This window comes from Apis florea, unplaced genomic scaffold, assembly GCF_048593485.1.
Source record: "Apis florea isolate Af1SG1 unplaced genomic scaffold, ASM4859348v1 contig_3798_pilon, whole genome shotgun sequence".
Lineage (NCBI taxonomy): Eukaryota > Metazoa > Arthropoda > Insecta > Hymenoptera > Apidae > Apis > Apis florea.
The window spans coordinates 549,813-570,020 of NW_028256860.1; the positions used below are offsets into that span (position 1 = coordinate 549,813).

The window sequence follows — 20,208 nt, forward strand, 5'->3', positions numbered from 1 at the left end:
AATTTCAATCTTCATAGTTCATGAAAGAGTCATTATGAATCTCTTTAAATACTTTACATTTTAAAATATCAGAAAAAAAATGAAAAAATTCAGTAAAAATTGAAAACAAAATTTTTTTATTTATTTATATGAAACTTTTAAAATCTTCAATTTTATTTGAAAATCAATTTCAAATAAACAATGAAAAAACATTTATTTAGCATATCCTAAATAAACTCTAGACACGCGCTTGCTGACTTGTTATTTCAAAAACAAATATTTTGTTATTTAATCTTCTCATTCACTTAATATATAATATTAATATATAATATTAATTGCATAAAGAGAAATTATATATTTTATTTTATTATATTTTATTATATATTTATATTTTATATATTTAAAATATATAATTTTTTATATATTTATTTTTGTACAATTTCATCTGATAATAAAATGAAACAAAAATATGAATAATTTAGAAATAATTTTTATATAAATTATATAAATCATATAAATATAATAAACATAAAAAATTTATGAATTATATTGTTTCTGATTATATTGTTAATGATTTTGTTTTTTCCTAATTCTTTTTATAAAATTATAATTACTTTAATTTGTATTCAAACAATTAATTTCATTGCTGTTCACTGCTTCTTGTTTAAAAAGAGTGAAATTGAGTTGAGAATCACAGCTGGTGAATGTTTGTGGTAAGGAATAGAAGTAGTAAGGAGACTGAAAGGGAGCTCGATGGAAGGTCGGCATTGGAAGAAGAAACGTAAGAAAGAACTGAACGCATCTAAATGCTGGACTGTTCAACGTCGTTCTTCGAAGGGCTTGGTTGAGGACGGGAGTGAAGAGGGTGGTGTTGGAACCAGGCTGGTGTCTCAATCAGCCAAGCAGGTTGGGGCACCTTGGACCCCTGTGGGTGGAGGATAGAAGTAGCAATGGCTATGAAATATTCTCGTAATGGGAACAAATTTTCTTTATTTAGATAGATTTTTATACAATTGATTCTAAATTTGATAAATACAAAATTATTACAAAAATTTAGAAAAATATTAAGATAATATTTATATTTTTATTTGCAGAAAATTTTTTATAATTTCTTATAGAAAATTTTTTTTATTTTAGTTCGTAAATCAAAATTTTTATTCTTACATAAATATATAAATTATATACATAAAATAGCAATTTTTATAAATTTTTTTTCAATTAAATATATATAAATTCTATATTAAAGATAATCTTTACAATAATGTTTTTCAAATTTTAGTTTAAATGTATCAGTAAACTTCTCAGCTTGGGCCAGAGACCAGTAGAAGGGGAAAGAAACGACGCGCGCAGCTTCTCGACACAGCGGGGTAAGCCGTCACAACTCAATCTAAGTAGTGCTTCGGTGATCGTGTGTTTATTAGTTTCTCTTTTCCTTTCTTTCTGTCTGGTGTATTATGATTTCTTAACACGAAATTTTTAAATCATTGACGAATTAGCTTATATTTGAAATTTTAAATTTTATCTTTCACGGCTGTTGTCACAAAACAATGTGATTGTTTATAAGGTTCGTATTCTAAGATCTTTTTATCTTAATTCTTTATCGAACAAATTTATAAATATATTTTTTATTATTTTTTTAGATATATTATATTGATATTTGTTTTTTTACTCGATTTTTGAAAAAACTAAATTGATGTACTACATTTGAATTGATACATTTTAATTATTATTTTATTTCTATTCATAAATATTATAATACGAATGAAAATAATATATAATAATAATTAAAATTGTTTATTAAATAGGAATATTAAATTGATCAAAATATTATTTGTATATGTTATTATACTTTATATATTTGTTATATATTTATTATAATGATTGACAATATATTAAATTTTGTAAAATAAGAAGTTTGATATTGTTATAATAATAGAGTTCAATTAATAATAAAATACCAATTAATATGATTAAATATAACATATCAATTAAATGTCATTAAATATTAATCTTTTCATTTGCACTTTTATAATAATGCAAAACATTTTATAACAACATAAAATAAATTATACATAGTATAATATATAAATTGTATTTTTATATTTTAATTTATATCACACTTTCAAAATTATAAATCATGAAAATGCAAAAAATTGTAGAATAAATAAAAGATACATTTATAAGATAACAAGAAAATAATTTCAAAAGAAATGAAATACAGTCAAGATAATAGTATTAATATAATCAAAATAATAGTATTAATAAATTATAAAAAATTATAATAAATTATAATTTTTTTCTCATGTTCTATATTGATTTATAATATATTACTGCATAATATATTAATCGAATTATATAATATATTCATAGTTACTATATATATATATATATATATATATATATATATATATATATAAATAGTATATTTATTAATATAATATAATATAATAAAAAATTTAACAAATATATATTGTAAAAATTATTTCAATTTTTTATTTTGATTTCTTGTTATGATTAATTATATAAAGCAATAAATAATAAATTAAAAAAATGACATTTCAATATAAAATAGATATAATTATTTTGTTATTATTGCATTATATAAAATAGATAGTAAGATAAAAATAATATAAGTAATCATTTTTTGTCTTTTATATATCAAATAACTTTCATATTTGATAATTTATTAAAAAAAAATATATACATTTTTGATGATTATAAATTAAAAATTGCATTTCTATATAATAGAAATATAATTTCCATAAAATAATATTTAATTTCAAACACAAACAAAATTTTGTAATAAAATTTCATCAACTATAATTTATTAATAAAATTATAATTTTTTTTTATTATATTTTTTTAATAACTTTCAAGTACTATTTATGAAAAATAAATACTAAACTACATACTAATCAGGAAGGCAGTATTCCATTTCGAGTAAATATTTATCTTCTTTGTCAGTATTTATTTAAGTATTATTTGCTCATGATAAACTGTTTTCATGGGTCAATATCGATTTAATGTCTTAAATAAATGAAATTGTTACCAAAATCATAGATATTGATTGAACATTTTTAAATCGCAAATAAATTAGTACACACCATATGTAACTATTTCAATATTTCTTCTCTTCTTACATTAGTCCAAAATAAAATTTAAATTTGAGTATAAAGTAAAGTTGATGATCACTGAGGGTCTATAGGGCTGACCATCTGTCCCTCGTTGCCACGTCTGCAACGTCTTGGTGGTCCATTTTGGGGCTGGTGCGCAACAGCATCGGCACTAACGCTGGCAATGAAGCGTTCTCAGGTAGAATCTCCCCCTCTCTTCTCTTACTGTATATGCATGCTTACGCACGTGCTCTCATTTACCCCCACCTTTACTATACATATTCTGTTTTCTTAATATGTAGTATCTAGTTAAGAACATGAAAATGGGGATTTAAAGCAAAAAATATTCAATCATATTATTCTATTAATATTAACAGTGATATCTTTTTATATATAGATATTTTTTTATTTATTAATCGCAATCATTTGAATATTAACATATATAAATATTAATATCAAAAAAAAAATATTACTTTTGGAAATAATTTAATTTTTTTTTAGTAAGCGAAAATAGTTTCGAATAATTAAATTGATATAGAATTTAATTAAATTGATGGAATATATATATATATATGTAAATTTATAAATATATATACATAAGTTTAAGTGTTGAGAATAAATAATTAAAGAATATTTATATTAAGTTGTAAAATCTTTCGATTTTTATATCGAAGAAAAAGACTTTCAAAAAATTTATATTAAAGTCAAAATTGTTTACATCGAATCATTTTAGATTTGCAAATCATTTTAAGTTTAGAAGTACCTATCTATAGTGGTATTGTATATATATTGTAGCTCCCAAAATTGAATAGTAAAATCTTTTTATTAACTTGAATGATACAGAGATTTATTTTAAGAATATCATGGAATATCGCTTCAAGTATCAACAAGAATTCGCAAACATTTACTTTTCAGCTTAATACAATGTTAAAAATTATATTTAATAATATGTGTTATAAATAATGAATAATGATTAAATAAACACATATATAAGATATAATTTCAATTTAATTTCTTTATGTATAATTATATATTGATATAAAAAGCTATTAAGATACTTTATAATATTAAAAAATATAAATGGATTCTTATTTACAATTAATAAACAAATAAATATGTGTGATAATAAAAAAAATAATAAATAATATTTTTATTTGATTTTTATAATATATACAATTAAAAAATAATATAAAATTTTCTTATTTTTATTTTTAAAAATGTTTATACTGTGCATCAAATAAATCAAATAAATAAAAAATAATATTAAAATAACAAGTTTATTAAATTATTTAAGATAGTAAATATATTAAATTGTTCAGAAAATTGAACTTTATATAATAATTCATATAAAAGAAATTATATGTATATTAATATAATGAAAAATCTTCAAATCTATTCAAATCACATCAATAATTTTTAAAAAATGAAACTGAATTTAAATATAAGACGAAATTTAAGTAATAATTAAGCTATAAGCAATTTAAGTTTACATTAGATGAAACAAAAACAGAATGCGATAACAGTGTAACAGAAACAGAACGTCTCTTTTCGTCTAACGCAAACTTTAATTACTTATAATTTAATAAATAAGTATTAAATAATTAATATTTTTATGTATCATTTTTGTATTTATTTTAGCTTCTATATTCGATCTTCCAAATATATACAAACAAATTAACATTCTATATACTTTTTAAAGATAAGATATATAGACACAAATAATAAAGTTTTAAATTTGAGTTAAAGTTTACGTATTTTAAAAATTTTATTTTACCTATTTTAAAAGTTTACGTAAATTTTAAATTCAAATTTGACAACTCTTTAATTAGATCTTTACATTTTGAATTATTTTATAACTATTTTAGAAAGATGTCACGTTGGTTCGATCGATTGAACATACTCTTGTTGGGTATGATGTTTAATACAATAATGTGGAATACTGTGAAAAGTTCAATAATAAGGTGTGAAGAAGCAAAACTAAAATGCGCCTTCAGAACAGGCTGTGGCACTGCTCTACAACACTATTTTACAGGCTGTGCACCCGTTCTCGAAGACAATGATTGTTCCGAGACCTGTCAACATGCCCTTATTGCTCTTACAAGTACCGATGAGGGCAAAGAACTTATGACGGTATATATTATTTCTGTTTATAATATAAATAATATTTATTCTAATTAATGTCAATATATGTATAAGTCAACATTTAATAATACATCTGATAATTATTTCAAATTCGATTTATTACATGTTACAAATTTATTGTAAATTTTATAATTTGTAATGCAAATTTACTGTATAAAAATATTTATAAATAATATACAGAAGTAACTAATGTTAAGAGTGAATAGCGATTCTATTTGCAAAAATAAAAAAAAAGAGAATAAAATTTTAGAACTTTTCAAGTAAAAACTTTGAAAATTTTTTAAATACAAATAAAATTGACTAATTTCCCATTAATTATTGATTAGTTATTCTATCATGTAAAAATAATTCTAAATATAAAAAATAAATCATTTTCTTTTAAAAATTACTGTTTAAAAATGTAAAATTTGAAAATTTGTAGATTATTTGATATTTAAAAAAGTTCAATTTGAAAATTCGTCAACTTCTTGATTCATAATATGTTCAATCGCGATTTTCTAAAAAATAAGAACTTAAGTAACAAAATTTTATTTTAATCTTTTTATTTATTTTCACATAAAAAATATAATAACTAGCTTAAGTAAAACTAAAGCTATCATAAAATTAAAAAATTTAAGTTAAAAAATTTTCATTTTAATTCAAATTTATTTCTTATAATAGATTATGATATATTCTTATAATAAATTAATGCTTATTAAAAATGCAATTATTATATTAAGTTAAACTAAGTTGCAAATTTTTGAATTTTTTAAAAAATAAATTATAATAAAATTATAAATTATAATTAGATAATGATATTTGCAATATATGCAAGTTTTTAATGAAAAATATTGTATTTTTATTTATATAGTGTGAATGTGAAAATGAATTGTGCCTACAATCAAAACAAAGAGTAGAAATATGTAGATCATCTGTAACAATGGCAATGAATAAGACAAGAGTATCTTGCAGAATAGCAACTTGGATTTGTAATGCAGATGCTCTTTGTCAAACTGCACTAGCATATTATAATAAATATTGTAAAAGTATGTTTCAAGGACGAAAATGTACTCGACGGTAAACAATATATTAATATAAAATTAATATATAATACAATAATTTCATTAATTATTACATTAATATTACATTAATATAAAAATATAAGATGTTAATATATTCGTGAGATACTTTTAAAAGATTAATAGAAAACAAAAAAAAAATAATAAAAGTTGATATACAAAAATGTCTGTTAAAACTTATTTATATGCAGTTATAAACAATTAAAATTTGCATTAAATAAAGCGAGACAAGAAAGATCGCTTTGTTTACATTGCTATTACCCTCTGTTTCTGCTTCATTTATCGCGAATTTAAATTGCTTATAATTTAATAAATAAATCTCATTTGACATTTTTATATATTAAGTTTTGTTTTGATTTTTAGATTCAACGAATATATTAATATTATTTATATTATATTAATAATAAAAGAAGATGTCGATTGAATCTTATTTTATAAAGTAATAAATTTATTGATATATATGTATGATATCTTAAAGAAAATATTTTAGATGTAGAAACTCGATAAATATTTTGACAAGACAAGAAAAAGCTGCAAAATTAAATACATGTCAATGTGATGGTTTTGAAGAATATGATTGCAAAGGAATTCATAGAAATATGAATCTTCTTTGTTTTGGAAAAATACATCATGGTTATCGTGATGTTAATATCGAAGATGATAGAAGAAATAAATTTTTGACACCAAACACAAGTCTTAGAGGAGACGGTGTTCAAATATTAGTGAACAGAAAATTATTTTTATTTTCCTTAATAATTTATCATATATTTAAAATAAAACAAGGTAAAATTGTTTATTACAATAAAATTTATATATTTTTTTTAATTAAAAATTTAAAATATTTATATAATTAAATTTGTGCATAAAATTTAATTATTTATAAATATTATATTTTATAATAATACTTCTATTGCTTGTAATTTATTTTAAATTTATAATATTTTGAAAAATATTTTTAAATGTAAAATCTTATAATTATATATGTAAAATAATTTATTATTAGTTTTTAATTTATTAAAAATTTTATTATTTCAGACTGATGATTAAAAAAAATGCAGAAAATTTCCAAAAAAACAACAGTATTCCATGAAACCAATGACCAAAGATCTTTATTAACTTTTTAATTATCATTATATAAACAATTTAATGATGGGATTAATGGATTACTTATTATAATTTAGCAGTTAATTAATACATAAAATTTATTCGTAAATTTATTGTTAAATTGTACAAATGAAAAAAACAGAAAAAATCTTGTACAGTGAAAATATTATATAATGATTGTATTATAGTTAATGTAATTAAATAATTTGTTACAATTTAATAAATCAATTTTATTTATGAAGATATAATTATGTAAATAAATATATATTAAAATATGATCATCGTTCTTTTCTTTTTGCTTTTTATTATTTATATTCCCGAAAATTCTTTTCTTATAGAAAAATATTTTTTTAAAAAAGTCAAAAATAAATATTAATAATACTAATTATTTATTTTTTAAAAACTATAATATTTAATATCTAATATTATTATATTTATTATAATTATATATTATATTTTTAATGTTTAATTCCATTTTTTATTAAAAAAATTAAAAGAACAATAACAAGACAAACATATTCTAAATTATTTTATAAAAAGAAATTAAAATGATTACATGAAAGAAAATAATTTCTTCAAAAATAAGAAATCTCTAGAATTTATAAATTATTTTTTAATAATAATAAATTTTCAATAAAAACACTACATTATTAATAAAAAAAATTATTGAAATTCAACAATTCTAGCAATTTATAACTTAGTTATTTGAAAGATTAATATTAAAATATTAATATAATAAAAATAAAAAAATTCACTTTATTAAGTTTGAAATATTTAATAAAAAAAAATATATTTATAATTCGGGAAATCTATATATATCATTTATAACTCTTTTTTATTTCAAAAAGTACGTTTTTATAAAATTTTTGAACATTTTAAATTTTCAATTTGTATTCATATTGTATGATTGTTTTGTATAACTGTTAAATATAAGAAAATGTAATATGAAAAATTTCTTTAATAAATCATTTTATTAATTAAATATATTAAGAAAAAAACAATTTAAGGAAATCCATCATCATCTTCTTCTGCCATTTCTTTAGCAAGTTCTAAATCTTGTTGTTCTCTTTCTCTACGTTCTTCAGCTGATTCAAGATCTTTGCCATATGATTTTGGAGGATATCTCATAGCTTTAACACTTTGATTATGTAAATCTAAACAGAAAGTAATTCTTTGATGAAATGCAAGTAATGGTTCTTTAGTACAATAAATATCTGTAGTTTCTTTGCTACGCATGTATCCATTTTCTGGTTCTAAAGTAGCTTCAATTACACCATCTCTAATGGCTTTAGCAACAATAAATTCTGCGTCAACACTAGAATCTAAACCAAGTTTCTTTGCAATATCAGCAGGAGAAATTCTGGAATAGGATAGTCCAATTGATCTAATTGCAGTTTTAATAACATTGTGTCTCAATCTAAGAATTAAAGTAAATGTATGATCTGCTCTAAATTGTGGACCGAAGTTTTCTAAAACTTCTCCAAAACGTTGAAGATTTCCTAAACGCACAGCTTGAGTCAATTGAAAATATGGAGCTAATGCACGACGCATTGCAGCTTGTCTGAAAGTTTGACGTTCTGGAATATCTCCAAGTAGAAGTTCCACTGTAACAGCTAATTTTTGAACTGTTTGACGAAAACCAACTGCAGTACTCTGTGGAGCCTTTCTAAGAGCCTATAAAAAAGATATTTTCAATAATATTAAGTAAAATAAAATTATGTAATTCTTATTTTGAAGTTAATATTGATATATTATAATTTTGTTATATTTGTACCTAAAAAAAATATAATAAATATAATAAATAAATGTATATATATAATAATAAATATAAGAAAATTATCTAATTTTTATTCTAAATTTTTAATTCATTGATCCACTATAATTCATATATAGAAAGAAATATTTTATTTTATTAAAATATTTTATTTAATATAAATTATTTAAATAATTATTTAAATACTAAATTAATTTTCTTAATCATTAAAAAACTTTTTATTAATAAAATCAATTATCTAAAATATTGAAATAATATTTAATATTTTAAAACAAATTATCAGTGATATGTTGATAATATATTAAATTTCTGATAATAATATATTCATTAAAAAATTATCAAAAAAATTATTAATTTACCTGTACTAGATATTTGTGAGCAGCAGAATATTCTAATCTAGCTGCTTTAATACGTCCCAAATAATATAAAAATCTGGCCCATTCATTATTACTAGCAGATTCTGGGAAAGTCGATTTCAATACAAGTTTATCTGCTTGATCATATAAATTATAATGTAAATAGTTCCGCAATAAACAATTAATTAAAACAGCTTGTCCTTCAAAGTCATTTCTAAGTGTTGCTGTTCTTAATCTTAAATGTAATAATCCACGTATTTTATCTAATCTTCCAACTAATTCATACGCTCTTGAATAATAAAAATAACATTTGGCAGCAATTAAATCAATTGTTCGTCTATTTTGAGCAATAATTTTTTGCAATAATGTTTCGGAACATTGAACAGCTTCGTCATGTTTTCTAGCATCAATTAAACGTACAAGAACTAATAAATGAATATAAGCATCAATTTCAGGTAATGGATTCATAGTAGAAATACGAAGTTTTTGTGTTTCTTCAGATTCTGTAGATTCTTCTAACCATGATAATAATGCATCACGTTCTGTACATGGTTTTGAATATAAACTTAATATTACACCACGTAAAACATTTGAATTTAATCTACGACGTGTATTAGGTAATGTACGCAAAGCTCTTAAAATAAAACGAGGTTCTTTGCTCTGTACAGCTTTTTCTATTTGACGAGTATGCTCACGTATATCATATACTGTTTGAAGATCAGCATCTTTTTTTTCACAAACATCTCCATCACCATTTTGACCATCAAAAATTATTTCAACATCCATAGCTTCGGGATTTCTAACTGAAGGAACACCCATATTGATACCTTCAAAGAAATTAAATCTATAATTTATAATTATATATAATATTATATTATGATAAAATATTATAAAATATTATATAATATATTGAATAATAATATTAAAAAATTTGTTTTAATTTTTATGAAATTTTTAATTCAGAGTATTAAATATTCATTCCTATATTTATATCATTATATTATGGTTTTTAAGAAAATAACTTTATATAAATTTTATTAAAAGTGCTATAAAAATAAAAATAAAACTATTAATATAATCAAAGATAAAATGTACATAATAAAAAATTTTATAACCAAATTTCTTTTTTGATAATAATATATTATAACTTCATATAGTATTCTTTAAATAAATATTTAATACTTTATTATTTAATACTTTATTATTGTGATGTGTAAATTTATATAAAAGTAATGAATATAAAACAAAATATTAATATTGTACTTTTGTATTAATCTTTTGCACGAAAATTGAAAATTCTCAGGAAAATTTTACACAATTTTACGTTTTCATCGTACCAATTCACAGTTGTATATTACTAACTAAAATTATTAGTGAAAAACTTCAAATTTCTAGCTAGGGTTTTTTGTTATAATTATATATAATATTTTTATTTTTAAAAACTTTTTTTCTTTCTTTTATCAAAATAATTATAAATATTTAGAACTTTATTATTAATAATGAAAAATTTATTATTATATTAAAAATATTATTATATTATATTAAACATTCTTTCTTTCTCATTTTCTCTTTTTTTAAACATATGATATAGTATATAAATATATAGTAGTAAAATATATTTAACTTAAAAATATATTTTTATATAACTTAAAAATATATTATTATACATTTATAAAAAAACTATATTGTCATGTCTATATTTAATATTTTTTATAAAATATTTATTTTTTTATAGATGGCGCAATTTATTAATGTTTATGATATTATACTGTTGTACATCTAAGTAAATAATTAAATCAATGGATAGAAAAGCAATTAATAGGCATGAGATAACCTTGATAATACATAGTACAATATTTTTAATTATGTTGATGTAAATATTTGTGCTGAAACAAAATTAAGAATTTCATTTATTAATTTTCATGTCATATTTCAACATGAATTTAAGTAAAAGTGAAAAACTTTTGGCTGCTAAAAGAAAGGTATAACATTATATATTTCGAAAAATAGATAATTATATAAATATCTTTTCTGTATTTGACTTTTACATAAAAATTTATTTAATTATATTATTTTGTAAATTTTTAATTTAATATTAATTTTAATGCAATATTTTAATTATATATCTTCATTTTTGTGTTAAATAAATATTTAGGTTATTTTAGCTGTCAAATTATTTGTGTATTATTTGTATGTTATTAATGATAAGTATTAATAAATATTAATATTGCGTAAAATATTTATATTTTAAAATATTTATACTGAAAATATTAAAGAATATTTATATATTTAAAAATATTTTTATAAATTTTAACGAATTATTAATATATGTAATAATATGTAATATCGTAATTACTTATATTTTATAATATTTTTAATTTTATATAGCTCAGGGAATTTCAATTAAGTAAAATGCAAAATAACCAAGATGGTTCTGTAAAACAAAAACATACATTGGATTTATTATCTTCACAGGTAAATCAAATTTATATATTTTAATTATTTTAATTTAGAAATTTAAATGTTTTTTAGAACTTTATATGCAATTTCTAATTTTAATACAATTTATGTAATACTAATTATATTTTATTATTGTTATATATATATATATATATATATATATATATGTATAAAAATATATTTAGTATAAAATATAAAATTTTTTTTAAATATTTCTTTAAAAAATATTTATTTTTTTAAATTTATAGTGTCAAAACACAGAAACCAATAAATTGAATTTAGAAGTTATAAGCAATGTATTAACAATGGGAACTTCGAAAGATAATAGACATACAATTCAAGAGTTTCAAAAAAATGATGTACTTATGAATTCAATGGTAACTTCAGAAAATATCATAAATTACAATGAATTAAATTGTTCTATAGAAGATACCAATTCTATGAAAGATATAGAAAGAAATAATGTAATATCAGAATTAGAAGAAAAATTAAATTTAAATGAATTTCCAAAAGTACAAAAAGAACATCTCTTAGAAATGGCTTCTGCAGTTGAAAATGTTTTGACAAATGAATCTGAACATATAGAAACATCACTTGATTTTGATTTAATGAATCATAATCAATTTTTAAATTCCTATTTGGAAGAACAGAAAAAAATTGTTAATGAATTGCATATAAAACTTAATAATGCTGTAAGTATATACATAAATTTTATAAAAATTGAAAAATTCTAAAAAAATATTTTAAAAATAAAATATTTTTAATTGATTAGCATTGCAGAATTTCGGAATTAGAAACCAAATTAAAAGAAAAAGAAACAGAATTTCAAATACAATTAGAACGAGAAATAAATCCTTTAAAAGATCAAGTTCAAATTCATACTCAGACTACTGGAATCTTAATAGCAGAAAAAGCAGAACTTACATCTGCTCTTTGTCAAGCTCAACAAAGTGCAAAACAAAATTCTGGTTTATCATTTCAATTCATTAAATCTTTTTTATTTAATATACAATAATGATCAGAAATTTTTAATAAATAAAAAATAAACATTTTTCAGATGAAGCAGAAGAAATGTTAAAAAAAATGAAGAATTCACAAATTCGCATACTTGAATTAGAAAAAGAAATATTGTCCATAAAAAATAATAATGAAGAATTAAAAAAAAATTTTCATGAATTACAAAATAAATATGATTCTCTCAATGAACAATTTTTTCAATTAAAAAAAGAAAAAGAAGATTTAGATTTAGAAGGATCAGAATTAAAGCAAAAATTAAATTTAAAAAAAACAGAATTAATTGCTATTCAACAAGAACTTCAAGAAAAAACAGCATTGCTTTCATTAAGTGAACTTAGAATACAACAAGTAATGTCTATATAATATTATATAGGTATATATTATATATAATATATCATTAATAATATGTTAATATTAATTAATTCTTTTTCATAGATGAAAGGTATGTCAATAACAGAAGAAGAAAAACATACAGTAATTCTTTTAGAGCAAGAATTGACACAAACTAAAGAATCATTGAAAATTGTTAATAATGAAAAAGATGAAATTAATAAACAATATCAAAATTATGTTAAACAGTTAGATGCCCAACAAGCAAAATTATTAGAAAAGGTATGATAAATGAAATTTGAAAATAAAAATAAAAAATGATAAAGTTTTTAAAAATTTAATATCATTTATAGATAAAAACACAAAAAAAAATCATAGAAGATTTACAATATAAAGAACAAAATCGTGCAGAAAGAATTTCAGAACTTGAACAACAATTACAACAAGAAATAGAAAAAGTAGAGAATCTATTACCTTTACAAGATCGTAAAGATCAAATAGATAATTTACTAAAAAATATAGATGAACTTACATTGGAACAAGAAAGATTTCACATTATACTATCTGAAAAGGTATTATAATTTTATAACTTTATTATAGTTTTAATGTTAAAATTTAAATGAAAATCATTTTAAATTTATTATATAATATTTTATTTTTAAACATTCATTAAGATATATAAATTTTTAAATATTTATTAAAAAATATAAAAATTGTTAATATTATTTATAATTCATATTATAATAAAATTTATAATAATTTATAATAGAATAAAATAAAATTTATTATTAAAAATGTTCATTTCATATTTAGGATTCACAAATTGAAATGTTAACAAAAAATTTAAATGATTTACGAGAAACAAATAATCAAGAAACAGAAATAACAAAATTAGTCAGTGCTCTTGAAAGTGAACAATTAGGAGCATCTAGAGCAATTCAGCAAAATCATCAATTAAAAGAACAATTGACCGATATGGAAAATGCTTTTGTTTCTTTGGTAAGTATAATATTAAACATTATTAAAATATATTAATTATTGAATAAAATTAAAAAAATTATATAAATTTTTAATATAATTTTAAGAGTAATGCTAAATTGGATTTAACTGAACAACTTCAAGCAGAACGTTCTATAGGAAGAAAATTAAATATTCAATTAAATAATATAGAAAATGAGCTGGAACGATTAAAAACAAAATTAAAAGAAAAAGAAGCAATTCTTCAAGAGTTTGAAAAAGAAAGACTTCAAAGTGCACAAATAGCAGATCAAATTCAACATTATCAAGCACAATCACATCATGTAAACACTTTTCAACGAGAACTTCAACATGCCATAGTAAATTGTTTTTTTATATTTCATCAATATCAAATATTTAATTAATTAAATTAAATTAAATGAAAATAATTAAATTAAAAAATTTATTAATTTAATATTTCAATTCGATATTAATTTAATAAGACATTTTTTTTATTATTTATTTATAATTTTTTATTACAGATTACTATAGAAAGATTAGAAAAAGAAAAACAAATACTTACAGAAAAATTAAAAGAAAAGAATTCAGACAGTTCTGTTTCAGAAGGTAATTCATATTCTATAATCACATATAATAATATTTCAAATTTTGAAGAAAATACACAAGTAGAAAATCTGAATAAAAGTACTGTTATAGTACCAGAATCTGTAAAACAACTTGAACGAAGATTTAAGGAAACAATGGAACGAGTTGCAGAACTTACAGAAGAAAAACAAAAGCTTGAACATCTTGTTTTACAACTTCAAAGTGAAACAGAAACAATAGGTACAAATAGATGATTTTTAATTAATTATTTAGTTTTTTTTACTTGATTCCAATTTTGTTTTCATTTTTTTGGAATTTTTTTTTATTATATTTCGTTTTTAGGAGAATACATAACATTATATCAAAAACAAAGAGCAGTTTTACAAAATAGAGCAATAGAAAGAGAAAAAATATTTCGACAGTTACTTGAACAAAGAAATCAACAACAAGAACAATTGCATAAATTAAAAGTTTTAGTTAGTGATTTTCTTAGAAAGAAATATATACATTCCAATGGAACAGATCGTTTGATTGAAACAGGTATATGATAATTAATATTAGGAAATATAAGATATAATATAGAATATCAATAGTTATCAAAGTTTTAAATATTTGATATCATTTTCCACTGACAATAGCTCTTAAAAATATCAAATTAATACTGTCAAATCAATATGGAATCAAAAATCATTCGATATTTCAGTATTAGTATCCATCTGCGAAAATTTCGTACCTTAGCTTTCATTTCTAAAACTACATTCAAAACCAAGTATTAATGCACTGGTTTATTTCACTTATCTTTGCATATATTTTCTTCATTAAACTGAGCTGGAATCAATACTTGATTTTGTAAGATTTAGAAATAAAAGATTGATATCAAATAAGTAATGAAATCTTTATAAAATATCAAATGAATATCAATATCTTTGTGAAGATTTTTGATTTGATAAAATATTAATTTTAAAAGTATCGAAAAATGATATTTAAAATTTTAAAATTAAAATAATTTTAAATACTTAAAATTTGTATATTGATCTTCTATTAAATAGATATTGATATTGAATTATTTAAATATCATTAATAATATCGATATTGATCTTATTAATCTAAATTTTATTCATATAAAAAAATTATTATTATATGTATTAATTAAGAAAAGTTAATTTAATTTTTTTTTCAGAAATGGAGTCCAATGATTCTCTAATTTTAGAAACAAAAAAAGAAATAATAGATTCTCAAATAGAAAATAAAAGTGTTTCAGAACTTTTAGATGTTTTAACAGAGATAAAAGATTGTAAAGATTCTTGTATATTTGAATCAAATTTTCATCTATGTCCTTGGTGTTCTGGAAAATTACTTACAGTATAAGAATACTCAACATCATATATTTTTAGTATAAAATATTAATATAGAATTTTTAATTGATAGTGATTTGTAGAATAAAATTGTATATAAGGTAAAATCTATAACAATTTGTAAATGATTGATATGAAAAAAAACTTTTTCAAACATAATTATTCTTTCTTAAAATATAAAAAAAAAAGTCATTTAATTCTAAAAATATTTAATTATTTAAGAAATCATTGAAATCATACAGAATTATACAGTTCCAATAATAATATTTACATTCGGATACAAATTGTTTTCTTATGAAAAAATAAAAAAAATGAAAATTGTTTTATTTGGAATTTAATTTTCAAAAAAATTGAGTATAAAAATCTGTTGTGTCATGTACAAATGCAACTAAAATATGGTTGATGTTAAACAATATTCTATAACTTTTTTTGATGTATTGTTATTATTAAATAATTAATTTTCATTGAATATTATGTTTACTTAAATTATATTATAAATAATATTTTAGCCATATCTATATATTTACACAATAATTTTTCAATTTATTTTCCTTATAAATAATCCTTAAACAAAAAAATTATATTCTATATATTTTCTTTATTCATTTAAAACATCTTATGAAAAATATTTTTTCAAATTTTTTTTTTGTATTTTGTATTTGATTTTTTACTTCTTTTATCTTAATAAAAAATATGTGTTTAAATTAAATGTGTGTAAATCTATGAAAATTACTATTTTAAATATATTATATAAAAAATATAATTTTATTTTTTAAGTATTTTATTTAATTAGTAAAATGTGAAAAAAATTAATTTTTTATATATTTTAATATGAAAATAATTATCTAATAATAAAAATAATAATTACAAAATTTTAATTTTTTAAAAATTAATCTTATTTAGTAAGATTAAATTCTTTGATTTGATTTTCAATAATAAAAACAGCTTTTCCTCTGCGTCTTCTTTCTAAAAAGAAAAATAAAAAAGTTAATTATCTTATTAAATTTTTTTATTTTTATAAAAATTTGTATTTTAAAAAAATATATTTAATTATATATTACCTGCTCGTAATAAAAGCTTTTTACATTGATATAATATTGAAGCTTTTGCTTGAATTTCATTCAAACCCAATAAATATGCTAAATTTATGAGATCATAAGGATTTCTAATCATACTAATATCATTTAAGCCACTTGATATTATTATATTCTGAATAAAAAAGAAAAAATATTTTAATTAAATTAATTAAAATTATTAAAATTATATTGTTATTTACAGATATAATTTTTAAGTAAACATTTTTCTAATAAATATTTTAATATCATTAGAATTAGTATTTATTGGACAAACATTATTAATAATAATTTAATTATTAATATTATGATTATATGAAATATTAAAAAAATATTTTTATTTTCATTTGAATATTTCTATACCTTACTTTTTCCATAAGTATGAAAAAGATGAGAATAATGAATAGTTTGCTTCCTAGACTCAAGATTTAATAGATCTACAAATTGAATTTCAAAGTGTATTCCTCTTTCAATTGCTTGATCATATAATTTTTTATTGAGTTTAAAAGTTATATGATTTGATTTTAATGTTATTATGTCTACATTTAATTGAGTACATACAAATTGTAAAGCATTTTGTGTTTTTGGAGCAAAAGCATACAAATCATACTTTTTTAACGTGGAACAATGATTTAATATATGTGTTTTAGTAAAATCAGAACAAAAAAAAGTAATTCGATTAAAAATTTTTAATTTTCCATCAAATTTTTTTTTTATATTTTCTATGTCAATTGCTTTGAAAATAATATCCTGTGATATTTCGCTATCACCACTTTTTTTTTTTTTTCTTTTATCTGTTCCAAGAACACTTTCATCTATATCAGTATTTATTGCAATTGTTTTAAATCCATATTCATATAATTTTAATAAAATAGGATATAAATTTTGTATTTCATTTTTTGGTATATTCACGCATAGATCATAAAATCCTGTACTTTTTCTAATATTCATTTCTATGATACATTAAATTTATACATAAATAACTTTATTATATTTTTAATTTACTTAAAAAAAAACTCAATTTAATTTAAATTATTTTTTTTTTATTTTATTATAATTATTTTAATTTTTTTTTAATTCTTTAAGCACTAAACACTGAATTATTATACACAAGAAAATAATTAGATAAAAAAGCCAAACAAATGTATATTGTATTCTCTAAAATAGCTTAATTTCTCTGTAATAAATTTCAGGAAAAGAATACATAACATGTTATTTCCATTGATAATGCTACTAATTGGGAAGAAATGTAATATGCAGTTAAACTTTTTTTAAAACTAAGCATCGCATTATATAATTTCTTCTACAGAAATTCACCACAAGAGAATTAAACCGTTTTATAATAGTAATTAATCATCTGGCAAATTGTTACACTATTGCTTATTCGATTTAGTAACTTTTTTAATAGCTTTTTAATAATATTGTAAATCATGCCTAAGTAAACCTAACATTTCATAATGCAATTTTTTTTCTCATTCCTTAAAAATATCACAAAATGTGCATTATGAAATAACTTTTTTTTCCTTATGTTCGACGCGTTCGAAAGTAGATTGAAACCTAGAAAAAAAATACGAAGACAGAATTTAACTTGTCATTGGTAGAATGATTTAGGAAAATTAAAAATTTTGGGAAAAAATTAAAAAGAATTCGCAACTAAAATTGCACAGAAAAAATCACTTAATTGATTAATTATTAAACATTGAATTATGAGATTTTTTATAAATTTCAGAATAATTTTATAAATATAAGTATCAAAAAACAAAATTTAATTTACATTTTACAATATTTTAAATATCTCCTGCGCATTTCGATGAGTAGAATGAATCCATGCTATCAACTCACATTTCCAAATTTTTATAAATCTGTAACAAAATCAGTATTGCCACAAAAATTCCTTTTTAAAAAAATAACATATTACTTATTTCCACAGCTACATTATCTTCGCTACTTATATTAATTCTTTTCTCAATTCTTTCAAAAGAGCAATCTATTCTAGATTAGAATCTGACGCTATATTATGATCGATTTAATAATAAGAGAGAAAAACTAAATAACTGATTTAACCTGTCTCTTTAGTAAGTATGCCAAACAAGAGTCCTATATATACAATCTCTTATATTTTGATTTGAGATTTGAAAAAAATTAAATTAAAGATTAAATTGAAAAAAAAATAATGAATTGCTACACATCTATTAAAATATATGTTTTCACGCAAATATGATTTTGTTATCAATATATTGTATATTGTTATCATCATACTATAAGCATACTACTACGATACATGTAGTGATTCACAAAAATCATAACATTTACAATTAATATCATAAAAGTCATACTTTATTGTTACATGAAAATATATCTTTATACATTCCCAGTAGATGGCATTACGTTATTTCTTTTGTTACAAATGTCAGTTTATATTATCAGTTTATTTTAAGTTTCAAATAAAATATTTTTAAAAATATTAAATTATTATTATATCATTAATATTAATATTTATAGAATATAAATGTTTATATTAATTTAAATTAATAATAATTCAGACATTTACATTTAAAACAGTAGATATTTTCAAAAATGTTTCAAGTAAAGCAATACATAATTAAAAAAATATGTTTGAAAGAAAATTATTTTGACTTTAAAATTTGTTTTAAGAAGTTTTTAAAAATAAAAATATTTAATTTATAATAATATTTTAATATAAATTATACTTAAATAAATTAGTATTAGAAAATATCATCTAGTAAAAAAATTAATTGTATTCAAATATATATAAAAAAATTGCCAAAAATAATTCTAGAATCTAAAATTATACATTAGAATTTCAATTCAATATATTCGAAAGAAATATAAATTCATAAATATAAAACATAAATTTTGGTGC

General features: G+C 19.5%; 4 protein-coding genes and 1 long non-coding RNA gene across 15 annotated transcripts; 2 read left to right on the forward strand and 3 right to left on the reverse strand.

Annotated features, from left to right (window-relative positions):
- Positions 1–677: 677 nt before the first annotated feature.
- On the forward strand, positions 678–7,674 carry LOC100870564 (growth arrest-specific protein 1). Of its 6 annotated transcripts, none has more exons than XM_086915954.1 (6): positions 678–948; positions 1,259–1,346; positions 4,958–5,222; positions 6,085–6,290; positions 6,783–7,075; positions 7,328–7,674. In XM_086915954.1, exons 3-6 carry the CDS (start codon positions 4,962–4,964, stop codon positions 7,330–7,332), a joined length of 765 nt encoding a protein of 254 aa, XP_086772080.1. In that variant the 5' UTR covers positions 678–948; positions 1,259–1,346; positions 4,958–4,961; the 3' UTR covers positions 7,333–7,674. The 6 variants fall into 6 exon arrangements, with proteins under 6 accessions (XP_086772080.1, XP_086772081.1, XP_012339664.1 ...); XM_012484193.3 differs by lacking the exon at positions 678–948 and adding an exon at positions 3,125–3,291 and having other exon boundaries at positions 1,344–1,543; XM_086915955.1 differs by having other exon boundaries at positions 708–1,346.
- On the reverse strand, positions 950–3,275 carry LOC147656304 (uncharacterized). Its single transcript, XR_015294674.1, has 2 exons — positions 3,084–3,275; positions 950–1,440 (listed from the first exon to the last, which is right to left on the reverse strand). It is a non-coding gene; the product is annotated as an uncharacterized LOC147656304 (long non-coding RNA).
- Positions 7,675–8,212: 538 nt separating the features above from the next.
- Rpn3 (regulatory particle non-ATPase 3) lies at positions 8,213–10,951 on the reverse strand. 3 transcript variants are annotated; one of them, XM_086915951.1, is made up of 3 exons: positions 10,790–10,951; positions 9,530–10,370; positions 8,213–9,070 (listed from the first exon to the last, which is right to left on the reverse strand). In XM_086915951.1, the coding sequence occupies exons 2-3, from the start codon at positions 10,343–10,345 to the stop codon at positions 8,399–8,401; spliced, it is 1,488 nt and encodes a 495-aa protein (XP_086772077.1). In that variant the 5' UTR covers positions 10,346–10,370; positions 10,790–10,951; the 3' UTR covers positions 8,213–8,398. The 3 variants fall into 3 exon arrangements, with proteins under 3 accessions (XP_086772077.1, XP_003689802.1, XP_086772078.1); XM_003689754.4 differs by having other exon boundaries at positions 9,530–10,353; positions 10,790–10,919; XM_086915952.1 differs by having other exon boundaries at positions 9,530–10,353; positions 10,724–10,866.
- Positions 10,952–11,311: 360 nt separating this feature from the next.
- Positions 11,312–16,720, forward strand: LOC100870808 (Golgi matrix protein 130 kD). Of its 2 annotated transcripts, XM_086915957.1 has the most exons (13): positions 11,316–11,508; positions 11,915–12,001; positions 12,235–12,678; positions 12,759–12,954; positions 13,044–13,351; positions 13,439–13,615; positions 13,687–13,905; positions 14,147–14,332; positions 14,419–14,670; positions 14,833–14,917; positions 15,008–15,136; positions 15,239–15,436; positions 16,077–16,720. In XM_086915957.1, the coding sequence occupies exons 1-13, from the start codon at positions 11,449–11,451 to the stop codon at positions 16,262–16,264; spliced, it is 2,529 nt and encodes an 842-aa protein (XP_086772083.1). In that variant the 5' UTR covers positions 11,316–11,448; the 3' UTR covers positions 16,265–16,720. The 2 variants fall into 2 exon arrangements, with proteins under 2 accessions (XP_012340237.2, XP_086772083.1); XM_012484783.3 differs by having other exon boundaries at positions 11,312–11,508; positions 14,833–15,136.
- Positions 16,444–19,635, reverse strand: Rpp30 (ribonuclease P protein subunit Rpp30). 3 transcript variants are annotated; one of them, XM_086915964.1, is made up of 5 exons: positions 19,389–19,635; positions 19,099–19,186; positions 17,688–18,881; positions 17,313–17,460; positions 16,444–17,217 (listed from the first exon to the last, which is right to left on the reverse strand). In XM_086915964.1, the coding sequence occupies exons 3-5, from the start codon at positions 18,273–18,275 to the stop codon at positions 17,147–17,149; spliced, it is 807 nt and encodes a 268-aa protein (XP_086772090.1). In that variant the 5' UTR covers positions 18,276–18,881; positions 19,099–19,186; positions 19,389–19,635; the 3' UTR covers positions 16,444–17,146. The 3 variants fall into 3 exon arrangements, with proteins under 3 accessions (XP_086772090.1, XP_086772089.1, XP_012340252.3); XM_086915963.1 differs by having other exon boundaries at positions 19,243–19,600; XM_012484798.3 differs by having other exon boundaries at positions 19,167–19,555.
- Positions 19,636–20,208: the final 573 nt, after the last annotated feature.

Bases quoted from the DNA above. Each gene is read 5' to 3' on its own strand.
- Rpp30 (XM_086915964.1), bottom strand. From the start codon at position 18,275: ATGAATATTAGAAAAAGTACAGGATTTTATGATCTATGCGTGAATATA. The intron at 17,461-17,687 runs GTATAGAAATAT...TTTTTTATTCAG, and splicing joins ATACTTATGGAAAAAGTAAG to AATATAATAATATCAAGTGG. The intron at 17,218-17,312 runs GTAATATATAAT...TTTTCTTTTTAG, and splicing joins AAAGCTTTTATTACGAGCAG to AAAGAAGACGCAGAGGAAAA.
- LOC100870564 (XM_086915954.1), top strand. From the start codon at position 4,962: ATGTCACGTTGGTTCGATCGATTGAACATACTCTTGTTGGGTATGATG. The intron at 5,223-6,084 runs GTATATATTATT...TTATTTATATAG, and splicing joins AGGGCAAAGAACTTATGACG to TGTGAATGTGAAAATGAATT. The intron at 6,291-6,782 runs GTAAACAATATA...AAAATATTTTAG, and splicing joins GGACGAAAATGTACTCGACG to ATGTAGAAACTCGATAAATA.
- Rpn3 (XM_086915951.1), bottom strand. From the start codon at position 10,345: ATGGGTGTTCCTTCAGTTAGAAATCCCGAAGCTATGGATGTTGAAATA. The intron at 9,071-9,529 runs GTAAATTAATAA...TCTTTTTTATAG, and splicing joins CTCACAAATATCTAGTACAG to GCTCTTAGAAAGGCTCCACA.
- LOC100870808 (XM_012484783.3), top strand. From the start codon at position 11,449: ATGTCATATTTCAACATGAATTTAAGTAAAAGTGAAAAACTTTTGGCT. The intron at 12,679-12,758 runs GTAAGTATATAC...TTAATTGATTAG, and splicing joins ATATAAAACTTAATAATGCT to CATTGCAGAATTTCGGAATT. The intron at 15,437-16,076 runs GTATATGATAAT...TTTTTTTTTCAG, and splicing joins AGATCGTTTGATTGAAACAG to AAATGGAGTCCAATGATTCT.